This window comes from Stylophora pistillata, chromosome 3, assembly GCF_964205215.1.
Source record: "Stylophora pistillata chromosome 3, jaStyPist1.2, whole genome shotgun sequence".
NCBI lineage: Eukaryota > Metazoa > Cnidaria > Anthozoa > Scleractinia > Pocilloporidae > Stylophora > Stylophora pistillata.
Window position 1 is genome coordinate 20,318,285 of NC_142521.1, and position 12,230 is coordinate 20,330,514.

Below are 12,230 nucleotides of genomic sequence, written 5' to 3' on the forward strand. Positions count from 1 at the left end.
TGGTTCTCTGAGTTGGAGATAAATCAGAGGCATTTGGAGGAATGTTGCGAACTCTGAAAGGATGCATGGAAGCCATACTGTAACATTACTTTTTGAATTTTCAGAGTTGCTTTATTTGCCCTTTATTCTTACAACCAGCACCAACGCCATTTTCTTTGATAAAATAATCACTACAGCCTATGAAATCAATGACCCAAACTTTAGAGGTGTCCCCTTGTGAACGAGAATATCCTTCCCTCCTCTTACTTGGTGCATACAGCGCAGGTAAACTCTCTACCAGCGACATATGGATGACACGGAAGTGAGCCACAAACACCTTCCACAGGGTACAGTAATGCACCATCTTTATTTGCCCCAGTTCCTGGGCGGGCCTCCGCGTCCTCGTCGACACATATGTAGTCGCGCTGCTTCTTGTGTCGGTGGTATTCAGTCATGAGATACCCATGATACTCCTCGGTCCAGCCAGATGGACAATCATTCCTTGCGGGCATCATAAGCATTGAGCCACGTGATTTGACAAAACATACAACGCACGGTGCGTCATGGTTGTGGAGGGATTTCTTAAAAGGATTGAAAGAGCTCACTTCATACTCAACACCATAGACGTATCCCGCGCTCTGGTGTCCATTCTTGTACTTGTCATACTTTGGACTGTTTGGAAGACAGAGATAGTTCACCCCACCGCCTTGGTGCCCGGAATGTTCACCACCCATCAATCCTAAAGAGAAAATTGATTATGATCACAACTTTTCAGGGAACAATTTATAATGAAGTTTCATAAAGGAAGGACCTCTTTGATGTTACCCGACTATTAGTAAGCAATAAATTCTGAAAAGGTCATTTTTCTTAGTAACACTTTCCATCATTGTCGTTCGTGAAGAAATGAATCCCTAAAGATTATTACTGCCTTAAATCCCTCTTAAATAGGAAAGATAATCATCGTCAATCATGAATGCAACGCATGACTACTAAGCTACTACGAAATAAAGACGACTGGCGCAGGAATTACTGACTCTAACCTTTGTAGACAATCTGAGCACCACCAGGACACGTAGTTCTTCCCCAACGAACATACTTTATTCCAGACTTCCCAGGCTGTCCAGGTTTTCCAACTGCTCCTGCAAGGTTAAAAATGGGTCAGTTTAGTGCATCTTGAAGATGATGTTATATGTTATTAAAAATGCTGTGTCCAGTACAAGTAGCGAAAGGATGTTTCTGCCTTATTTCTACCTGCTATGAAAAGCTGAAAGAAAAGGTTAGTTTCAAGGGTATTGTGTCATAACTTATTGAAAGTGATATATCACTATGTTATCATACTTAAAAGCCGTATTCAGCTTAAATCATCGCCGTGAATGTCAAGGTAATTTGTGATAGCATCCATAACTATGAAAAAAATGTGTATTTGTCACCCACCCTTTATATCCAGCTCGATTCAATGAATTAGAAAAGTTGTTGCTGCAGTCGTTGTTTATCTCAGATGAATTTTAATTTTAGCAAGCCAAAGGCGGGAAGGGGTAGAGATAGTATTTTATAGTGAGGAATAAAAGCGAATTATTATCAAGATACAGAAGTTCTGACCGTTTTTTTAAGTACATGATGATTCGTATCTATTCTGTTCCCTTAATCAAGCTTTTCCAAGCTTACCATCTTTCCCTGGGCGTCCAGGAGGTCCGGGAGGTCCCACAATGCCTCGTCCGTTATTCCGGCCGTCCCGTCCTGAAAGTATGACAAAAGTGACTACAAGCCTTGCTTCAAAAAAGCAAAAAAAAAAAATAATAATAATACAAATAACAATTAGATGCAAACAGCTGAGCGAGTAATGATATACAAACCAAAAAAGTAGCTCGAGAACCATGAATCCCCATATTTAGGTTTCAGCAATGCTTCTAACCTAATAGAAGGAATTCAAAACAAGGAAAATGTGCAGTTCTAGAACTAGACACAAACTAAAGCAACTATCAAACAGCAGTAACTTTAAAATTTTCTACTGGCACTAAGGAAACTATTTCGTATTTTCAAAAACTATTTTAACTGAAATACTACAGAATCTGCACAAAACTACAGCAACTGAAACTTAGTAACGAAAATGTAGGAATTGCTATGGTTGCATTGACTGCACAAATTACATTGATTGCACGAACTACAATGACTGTTTTAGTAAACACAACAAGTGTTTTACTTTGTCCATGTTGAAGTTTTTACACGACTACTTTTTCCCGCGAATCGGGTTACATAATTATACAAATTAATAAACCATGTGATCATAATATTTATTACACTCCCCGGGTTATCATCACGATTTTGGTGATGAAGCGCGTTAACTTAACAAACTTAGTGTTCAATGTTGAAACTTAAACTCGACCGTCACTGTTCGACACTGTTCAATGGGTCTATCGTATGTTTCCTTTTTCTTACACTTCAACAGGAATTAAGTGCTGTATTACCCTACGTAGTATTTGCGGCTTTCGATCGTTACTGCTTGCAACCTTGACCTTAGCCCATCGAATCTGACCATCTACCAGGCAACAGTTCTTCGACCCTTGCTAATTTCCAAAAGTTTCTTGTGGTCCCCAAAGTCAGACTTAACTATCACTATGTCGGCTACTGATATCGGACTCTCCTTGTTCAGTCCCTTGCATTTCTCATTAGCACGTAGACTTAAAAGGTACTCGTGTTGGCATCGACTTTTAAACTGCTGTAACAACCTTTGGTGATGCTTCGCTTCTTTGTCAGGGACTTGCTTACACTAACGATTTCAAAGTGCTGGTTGTCTGGTGCGATAGCAACTCGTCTACCATTAATCAAGTGTGATGGGGTAAGTGGACTGGAAAGTGACTCTTCGTCATCGTAGACATGTGTTAGTAATGGTCGAGCATTAATGATTGTTTCAATCTCCGTCACTGCTGTTTGTAGCTCGTCATAGTCTAATGTTGTGCGTCCCACTGTTTTCTTCACGGAATGTTTCACACCTTTGACCATGCGTTCCCAGTAACCACCCCACCGAGAGGCTTTCTCAACGACAAAGTTCCATTTGATTCGATTGTCAGTTAAGTAGCGTAGAACTTCCTCTGATCGTGTGATCTCCCTTATGTCCTTGGATGCTGATTTGAAGGTTGTGGCATTGTCAGACGTTAGGGTGAATGGTAATCCCCGGCGACTTACGAACCTCCGAAAGGCCAACAGAAGGGAATTGACACTTAGCGATGGCGTTAGCTTCAGATGGACCGCTCTTGTGGAGGCGCAAGTAAATAAGCAAACGTAGACTTTATTGTAGCTCTTTCATAGAAACCTTTCATCACGTATATATAACGTGCCCAGGAATTCTAGTCCTGTGTGGGCAAATGGTGGGTCTAGAGATACATCGGTAAATCTGGAAATGGTGGTGGTCTGTAGGGAACCCCTTCTACCTTTTTGCAGGTGACACACTTTCTCAAAATTCCCTTCGCGGCTTCGCGACCTCTTGCTATTCAGAATCTTTCTCGAATAATGGTTAAAGTATCCTTGATACCACTTTGCGTTATCTTGGAATGTACATCCTGGATGATGAGATTCGTCAATGGTTGTTTAGACAGAAGTAAGACTGCGGTTTTGCTCTGTTCTGAAAGTGGGGCATTGCTTAATCTACCCTTGCATCTGTTGATTCATTGATCGTCCAGGAACAAACCTAGTTGTGTAATATAGACTGGCGGAAATGTTCCTCTTTGACTTTGCAGAAAATCAAGCTCTTTGGCAAACGAAACTTTCTGTAAAGTCCTAATCCAAAGCTTCTCGGCCTGATTCATTTCTTCTGCGTGGAAGTCCTTTCTTAGCTCCCTGGATAACTTGCGCGTTCCACTGTCCAGTGTACTCTTCTTAGCATTACGTATGATCGCAACATGTAGGCTGTGACACGAAATAATCGTGCTACACTGCTGTATCGTTCGATGTCCATAACTTGGCTGAGATCAACTGACTGATATTCTGACTTTGTCGTGACTAGAGAATGCGTTACACTTGCAGGATGTTTTACGATTTCTAGGAGGACGTCTTCGTTTTCCAACAATGTTTTTGTTTGAGGCGACCTGGGCCAATGATCTCTTGACAACTTTAAGAACTTGGGCCCATTCCACCGCGTTTGGTTTCGCACTAATTGCTCTCCTCCATACCCTCGTGACGGTACATTAGCCAGATTCAACTCCCGCGATAGAAATTAAAATCAGCCTCGTCAGTTAGTTCTCGTATCTTGCTGACCCGGTATTGCACGTAAGGTTTCCATGCCTTGGCGTTTTTTATCCAACATGGCGTGGTGAATGAATCAGTTCATAGAAACGTTCTTTCGATTTGTAGAACTGACTGTAGGGCTTGTTGCATCGAATGAACCAGCTGGCCTAACAGTGTGCTTCCTAGCAGTTCCAACCTGGGAATTGTTCCAACCTGCACTGGCTTCCGATCAAACCACAGAATAGAAGTCAAGATAGCAATGTTAGTTCACAAATGCATCTACGGCGTTGCACCACAATACCTCTCAGACTTGATAAAAATCAAAGTGAGTCCGCGGTATCAGTTGAAATCACACCGGGGCATACTCCTAATCGATAACACCTACAGAACAAAAAAGACACTCGGGGATAGGGCGTTCGAACACGCTGCGCCCAAAGTATGGAACCGACTACCTCTGTAAATTAGACAGTGTCAATCGTTGGATACTTTTAAAGTTTACTAAAGACACTTCTTTTTAATTTAGCTTTCTATTAGTTCTTTTATTAATTCATATTTTACCTTTATTGTTTTTCTGGAAAATTGTAAATTATTATTATTACTATCATTATTACGATTAGCCTCAATGCTGTAAGATTTTTAATGTTGTAATGCGCATTCGATCATATCTTTTATTGCATGTTAGACTGCGCAGTATAAGAAATACATTATTATTATTATTGACTGTGGTTTGATCGGGGCTACTCTAGTCTTTGATGTCTCGATATTGACTTCTGTTTCACTATTGCTGAATTCGGTTCTCAGGTAGACGACTGCTGCGTACGTACTTTCGGAAGCATCGGAAAACCCATGAATTTGATACGAGCAAATGGCTGACTCTGTCGTGGGATGATTGGCATAACATCGGGGCACTCGGATGTTCCTCAGAGTGTTCAAGTCGTAGAGCTTCTCCTTCCAAGCTTTCATCCCAGTTGACCTTCTCGATACACAGACTTTGGAAGAGGATCTTCATGCTGATTTTGAACGAAGTTAACAGGTCAATAGGATGGAAAATTTTGGCAGCCAGTTTCAGTACAGATCATTTAGTAACTGGAAGGCTTTCTGCGTACTCGATGAATTCGGAGAGGTCATTGAAATTCCTCTCTATTTACGTCCCAGTAAATCCAGAGTATCTTCACAAATTGTTCTTTCTGCGATTTAGCAGCTTCTGCACTTGATGATTCTTCTTCGCCTTGATTTCGTGTGCTTTCCATTTCGTTTGGATTGGTTTTTCTTTTCTTCGTCCTGCTTTATTCGTTCGCGAAATGACTGAAAGTTAGAATTCCACTTGCACCTTGTTCTACAAGTCCACAATTTCATTCTCACGAAACACTCCCCCTGCCAGATCGTCAACATAGAGACTTGAACTTAGCAAAGATGTCACGGCAGGTTCACTTTCTTCATACTTGTCAAAGCGGTGATTTATGGTACTTGCGAGAATAGTTGGACTTGATGTCACGCCAAAGACGAGTCTTCAAACTGGAACTGTTTGATTTCTGGGCAATCCTTCTCAATGTCGTCGAACTAGAGAAACCTTAACATTCTTCTATCATGTGGGTTGATCTATATCTAATGAAAAGCCTACTTAATGTCAGCTACCACAGCAATTGGATAACCTCTAAACCTGATCACAATATCAAAGAGGTGTGGCACAGGTTATACTCGTTTGAAGCGAGGAAATGACCTTCCTTCCACGGCAGAAATACCTCGTTTCCTCGTTCCTTCTCGTCGAAACGTATATTCTTCAGAAACTCGCCACCATTTAAAGTGCACCTACACCCAAAAAATTTTTTTCGCTTAACGAAGTAAGCTTATTTTTTTGAGTATTTCTGCGCAAAAATTTTTTTATTTGCTCAAATCTTCAATTTTCTATGCCCAGTCAAAATACGGAAAATCGGCCGCCATCTTGCCCCACGACCGAGTTTAAAGAGGAATGGCTCTAGTGGGTAATGTGACGTCAAATCGAGAACACGAAAGTCTGCTTTTCACACATTTTCACTTGTTTGGGAAGGTTGTAGTCGATAATTGTCCGAAAATATGCCGACTAAGTGTGTTGTAGAAGGATGTAGCAACGTGCGAAATTTGCAAGAGGGTATCGCGCTCCATACAATCTTCATACAACACACCTAGTCGGCATATTTCGGACGATATCGACGACAATCTTCCCAAACAAGTGAAAATGTGTGAGATGCAGACTTTCGTGTTCTCGATTTGACGTCACATTACCCGCTAGAGCCATTCTTCTTTAAACTCGGTCGTGGGGCAAGATGGCGGCCGATTTTCCGTATTTTGACTGGGCATAGAAAATTGAAGATTTGAGCAAATAAAAAAATTTTTGCGCAGAAATACTCAAAAAAATAAGCTTACTTCGTTAAGCGAAAAAAATTTTTTGGGTGTAGGTGCACTTTAATTGAGACTCGAATGGTTCGTCCCGTACTCCTAGCGAGTCTGTGTCCAAGAATTTCTTCAAAGTGATACTCAACTCGTCGTTCTCACTGTGAATGTCATATCGGCTCAAGGACATCAATTTTGGTCTCTCGATGATGAGATTTGTAGTTGAAAACTTCTCCCTGGATTCTTCAACACTTGTGTGACCAGACAAGATCCACGCAAACATACTGCTAACCGCTACGGGAGCGCTTTCGCCGCGAATAACATCTCCTGATACAACATCAAAGAAATAATGCGATCCGATTAAGAAATTAATGTTTTGTGCATCCCCTTCAACTATACTTGCTTCAGCGAGTTCGAGACCTTGCAAATGTGTGTAATTGTGGACATTAACTTTGGCAGATACCGCTGAACGAATCTTCGGAAAACACAGCGCTGATATTTCGATTTCTCCTTGAGATCCTTGTAAGTGTAGGTTTACCACATCGCATTGTTGGTTTGTGTATCTTTCGTCTCCAAAGGTTTTGAGATGTAATGTTTCCGACCTGACAGGTGAAAGATTTAGCTTTGATTTTAATCGGTTTGCTATGTACGTAAGTTGACTTCCGGTATCCTAAAGAATTCTGACAGACGCAGTTTTGGGAATAACATCGTTAACAGCCGTAGCCTTAGCCGTTTGTAAGAGAACAGTTTCCTTTACTTTATTGCGCACAGTTGTCGTTGCTGTCTTCGTTTCTTCGGGAGAAATTTATTTCGGTTTTGGGCTTACAAAGTCACGCAACGAACAAATCGACTGATGATGCCGCTGACCACAATGACGGCATGTTTTGGGATTTTCGCGTTCCTTCACATCGTCACCAAGTCGCAAGCAATAGCGCTTTATACTAATGACGTCATGAAATTTTAGACCCCCCGCGTGACTCAGACAAACAAACTCCACTTCTTTGAGAGCTACAAGGGAAATGGCGAGTAGTTCGCTTATTCCCTTACAGTTCTGACCGAAGAGGACGGCGTTTCTGGCTCCAAATTTGAAAGAGAACCGGAAGAATACACTGTAGACCAGCTAAAACGGTGGTTAAAATGTAGGGGCTTAAAATTAAGCGGTAAACGAGAAGATCTTGTACAGACTGTGTGAGATGCGGGAATTATCACACCCTTGATCCGGCAATCGATCATGGAAAATGGTTTGCTGCCAAAGTTTTTCAAGAAAATTCTGATGTAAACAATGTAAAAAGGGGGTTGACAGGCCTACACGACTCCCCAGCGCGTGTTTAGAATAGCCTATTCAAAGTTTGGCTCTCACGAGCATGTTTTTGAGCGATCGCCTTCTTGTAAGATACGAGCGGCGGATTTTTGTATATTTCGCTCAATACTGATTGTGTTTCTATTATATGCCAGTTCATGTAGGTTATGTAGTTAATGTTCAGGCAGTTGTCATTGAATAATTTCTGTCTCTTTGACGCTGAATTTTCTCTTTCTTTCGGTGCTTTCCTCTAAGGAGCATGTGCTCAACTTACTTGCGCTGGTCTTAGATTTGCCTTTAGTGGATCGGGAAATTCGGCTGTTGGACCTTTTCCGCCGGGCCAGTGAAGAGCACAAATATAACTTAAGTGTTTCTTGTTATGATTTTCTCCGTGAAAAACTCATGCGAACAAGCCACCAGCCAACGCTTGCACTTTGCCATGTCTCGCGAAGGTTTTGGGAAAGGAATGAATACTTTCTTCCTTAATTCCTTTCACTCTTTGAGTGATTTTGGCCATTTATCTGCATATCTTGAGTCTGTCTTACACTCACCCCAACAACAGTGTTTGGTACTAACCATGCCCCTTCCTTTCAGAACGCCAAGTCATTTTTTGACGAAATTTTCCGTCGTTTTGTTTTAATTTTAGAGCTCTCGCTCATACATTTCCTTAAGCTGGTCACAATGTTTGTCTGAGTCTGTGCGGGGGGTCTCATAGGTTATCACGTAACAAAATCTATTTTTAGTAATAGTATAAAGCGCTATTAACGCATCGTTTATCTGGTTCCAAAATGTTTCTTCGTTTAGCGGTATCCTTAACAACATCGCACGAGGCAGAATAATGTACGTTTCGACAAAAGACACATTTGCTTTTGCAGCTCTCACCTTGCTGTGAGACCAGAGAACTGAGAGTTGGTGGTTGATTACGAAATTTGGAAGGACCCGATGCTTGGGGTGATTTTCGGTCCTCTCTTGTTTTCGTCATCTCGCTCGCTTCCCCCGCTTCGACTTCAATCTTTATCACGTTTAGCAACTCATCAATTTTCCATAATGAATCATTAGAGTTCCTAGCTATCTGCCACCTAATCTCGGACGGCAATTCGGACTTAATGATTGAAATTAATATACTGCCGTATTGATCTGATGTTACACCGAGAGATGCCCAGCCGCGGGAATAGGCATATATTTGATCGTACACTTATCTAAGGCTTGAAGGGCGATCATTTGAGCATGGTGACACTTTAACAAGCTGGTCCATATGTGCACTGATAATTTTTCTGGGGACGGCCAAATCGTTCTCGCAATAATTTAACAGCGGCATCGTAATCTACCTCGGTTAATTTAAGACCTTGGATTGTTCGAGCTGCCGCTCCTTCAAGAAGAGAATTGAGATAGTTAAACTTATATTTATCAATGTTAGAAATCCCTTCGTTACGATGTACCACGGACTGAAATGAGTCCCAAAAGGTGTTCCTTTTTGCATCATGTCCTTTAAACCTTGGAAAGGATAACTTCGGTAATCTAGTACGAATAACATTTTGACTCACTGGCTGTGCCATCGCTTGATAGGATTCCATGTGTTGTTAAGTTGACATATTTGCTTTGCTTGCATTGTCAATTTTCCCCTTGCGACAAATAATTGTAAAGGTAACTTCCACGGACCCTTCGATTTCTTCATCTATAGCTTCGACTTCGCATAGAGACAGAATTTCTTGATCTGTTTCGGTTAAGGACTTTTGTTTCCCATCCAAAAGTTGTCGTACAACATCTAGCCGCTCGTAATCCTTCGCTTCCAAATCGCCTTGCAATATTTCGGTTAACTCGGCACAATTTCGATACGTATGGTCGGTGGCCTTCTCGTACAGCTCGTAGTCATTTCGATTTCGCGTTACTCGATTCCATACTCGATGCACTTGTCGTGCTGGACGCATTCGATTTCGATTTTTTGTTTGTCATCGCGATTCTGTCCCACGTTGGGCGCCATTTAGCAAACACAACACATGTTCTATTTTGTCCGTGTTGAAATTTTTACACGACTTCTTTTTCCCGCGAATCGAGTTACACACTTATGCAAATTCATAAACCACGTGATCATATTCACTACATGATGATAACATCAGGGGTTAAAATAACATTCCTCTGTGATTACTCAAAGCACTGTGATCGTGCAATACAGGAATCACACAAACAGTAATAACTACATAAACTAATCTGTGTATAGAATCTCACAACTTCACAAACTTAGCGCACTACTGTACTGATTACAAACTTAAAAAATTAAAACAATTACGCAGTGTGTTCATTTGGCGAACTACGCCAGCGAAATAATGCTTTAATTCTTCTATTTCTATATTGTCTACGGACAATTACATACACAATTTTAAGTTTTTAGAGAGCAAAATATAGGAAAAGTGGTCTTTGTGTCTTTTTATCACTCGCGCGTGAGGATCTGAATTCTAGCTAATTCGAGGTAAGGTAACATCTTTCAGTTTTTTCCTTTGTAGATCTGTGAAAGAGCCAATTGCCTTTTTCCGACTCATCTCTAAAAAATTAATTCAAGTTGTACGTTGGTCTTAGATCAACTAAAATTGTGTTTATCTTAAATGTAGAGTTGCTAAATCGATAATCAGACTTACTTTTTCTCCAGAGCTTGCAGTCGTTGGTGAACATTATTCAGGTTTGGGGCTCCATTCGTATTATTTTCGCTGGACCTTTTTTGACGTTCAGGCAGGATTTCTCCCGCCGCAGCATCTCCAAATGCGGCTTTTTCTGCTATTTTGTCTGTGGCAACGATTTCACGCAAGGTGAAAACCATCGCACACGCGATCACGGAATACAAGGCGGCCCGAGGTGCTATAAAAAACATTGTGGTTTAGGTATCTGAGAATGTTTCAGTGAATTGTTGAGAAAATTCGTTTCCCTTGTGAGAGGATGCCAACTCGTTCTTCTCCGCAAGAAAACTGTGAACTGTGAAATCTTCAATATGATAAAAATAAAGCTTTATTCAAACAAGACTTCCTGCGTCAAAGGCGAGAACATTTTCGCGTTCGCCACCACATAGAATTATAATAGTATGACAATAATAAGGGTGTCAAGTTTGTTTGTTGAATCAAACGAGGGAAAAAGTGTGAAATAAAATAGCCATTTTATAAAATTTCTCTAAAATAGCCATTTTGCTACGATCGTGGATCAAACCGAATCTCTCTCGTTAAGGATTAGTTTCTGAGAATGAAACCATCTTCGCGGCTGGTGTTTAGTAGGAAAAGCCTGGGGGCAAACATAATTAACAGTCTTCACAGGCTACCTTAATTGTAGATAAATCGGATGTAAATATTTTGTATCAAACATTGAGATCACCTCATTATATAATATAAACATTCACGACTGCCTGATAAATTGTAGTAGTAATATATTAAAAAGATTTGAACTTGTAAAATTATCAAAGTGAATTTCGTCTTCTTTTCTTTTATTCACAAACATTGGTTGCATGATAATTCCGAGATGAATATCATGGCAGGAATGACAACTATCTCTTTGGAAACTAAGATATTTTTCACACTCGGTCGCCCCAACATTTATTTCTTCAAGGTGCAGTTACACAGCATGCGCGAAGTTGAAAGAAGTTGGAGCAAATCATTTGATTAAGCTACATACAATGCGCTTGTTGTCGTCGAACAATTTCGGGAGTTAGGGCAATCAGTGTGATGTGCATAATTAAGAGCTGAAACGTTCACACATGATGGTAATTTTTCTTTTTCCTTTATTTTCTTATGGCATACTTTTGAGGTGTAGAAGCGTTTTTTCTCTATTCGTGATTTTGCTCTCTTTTAGCCATAAACCTTTGTCAGCCGGCCTCGAAGTGGACAGCAATCTAAGGTCACCTGTGACAGCATTGAGTGGTTTCCTTAATTTATTTTGCGCTATGGAGCATTGTTTCCGTCGAATATTTGGTTGGCACTGCATTTCAAGAACCATGCTTTGGAAATTTGCATCTAACGGTTGACTGCTAACGTTTCGGCTATCCTTCAATTCTATGGTTACAAGAAATTTCAAGACCCCTATCGTGTTGTTTGCTACTCTAGCGGCTTCGATGCAAATTTTACTACTTTCTGGAGAGGTGGAGAATAATCCTGAGTGGCAAGATACCCTTCACCAAGATGATGATTATTGACAGCTCCTTGGTTGGTTTATTCCGTGTAACTGCTACTGGGCATGGAAAATATCATAAAAAGAGATCTATGACAAGGACGCCCATAACCGGAAGTAAAGTTGGGACAACTTTCCCTGGATCAGTGATCAGATACTTCGCAAGTTGAAGAAATTAGTGCGTTGCAGTTTAAAAATTAGTTTGTTGTAGGCTAAT

At 40.7% G+C, this 12,230-nt stretch overlaps 1 protein-coding gene across 1 annotated transcript; it reads right to left on the reverse strand.

Annotated features, from left to right (window-relative positions):
* Positions 1-89: 89 nt before the first annotated feature.
* Positions 90-10,846, reverse strand: LOC148734973 (uncharacterized). Its single transcript, XM_088754126.1, has 5 exons — positions 10,504-10,846; positions 1,833-1,891; positions 1,645-1,716; positions 1,020-1,118; positions 90-718 (listed from the first exon to the last, which is right to left on the reverse strand). Exons 1-5 carry the CDS (start codon positions 10,731-10,733, stop codon positions 243-245), a joined length of 936 nt encoding a protein of 311 aa, XP_088610252.1. The 5' UTR covers positions 10,734-10,846; the 3' UTR covers positions 90-242.
* Positions 10,847-12,230: the final 1,384 nt, after the last annotated feature.

What these genes read in the sequence shown, in the direction of transcription:
- LOC148734973 (XM_088754126.1), bottom strand. Translation starts at nt 10,733, where the DNA reads ATGTTTTTTATAGCACCTCGGGCCGCCTTGTATTCCGTGATCGCGTGT. An exon ending in CTGCAAGCTCTGGAGAAAAA is followed by an intron (nt 1,892 to 10,503) that starts GTAAGTCTGATT and finishes TCCTTCTATTAG; the next exon opens with GTTAGAAGCATTGCTGAAAC. An exon ending in GTTCTCGAGCTACTTTTTTG is followed by an intron (nt 1,717 to 1,832) that starts GTTTGTATATCA and finishes TCATACTTTCAG; the next exon opens with GACGGGACGGCCGGAATAAC.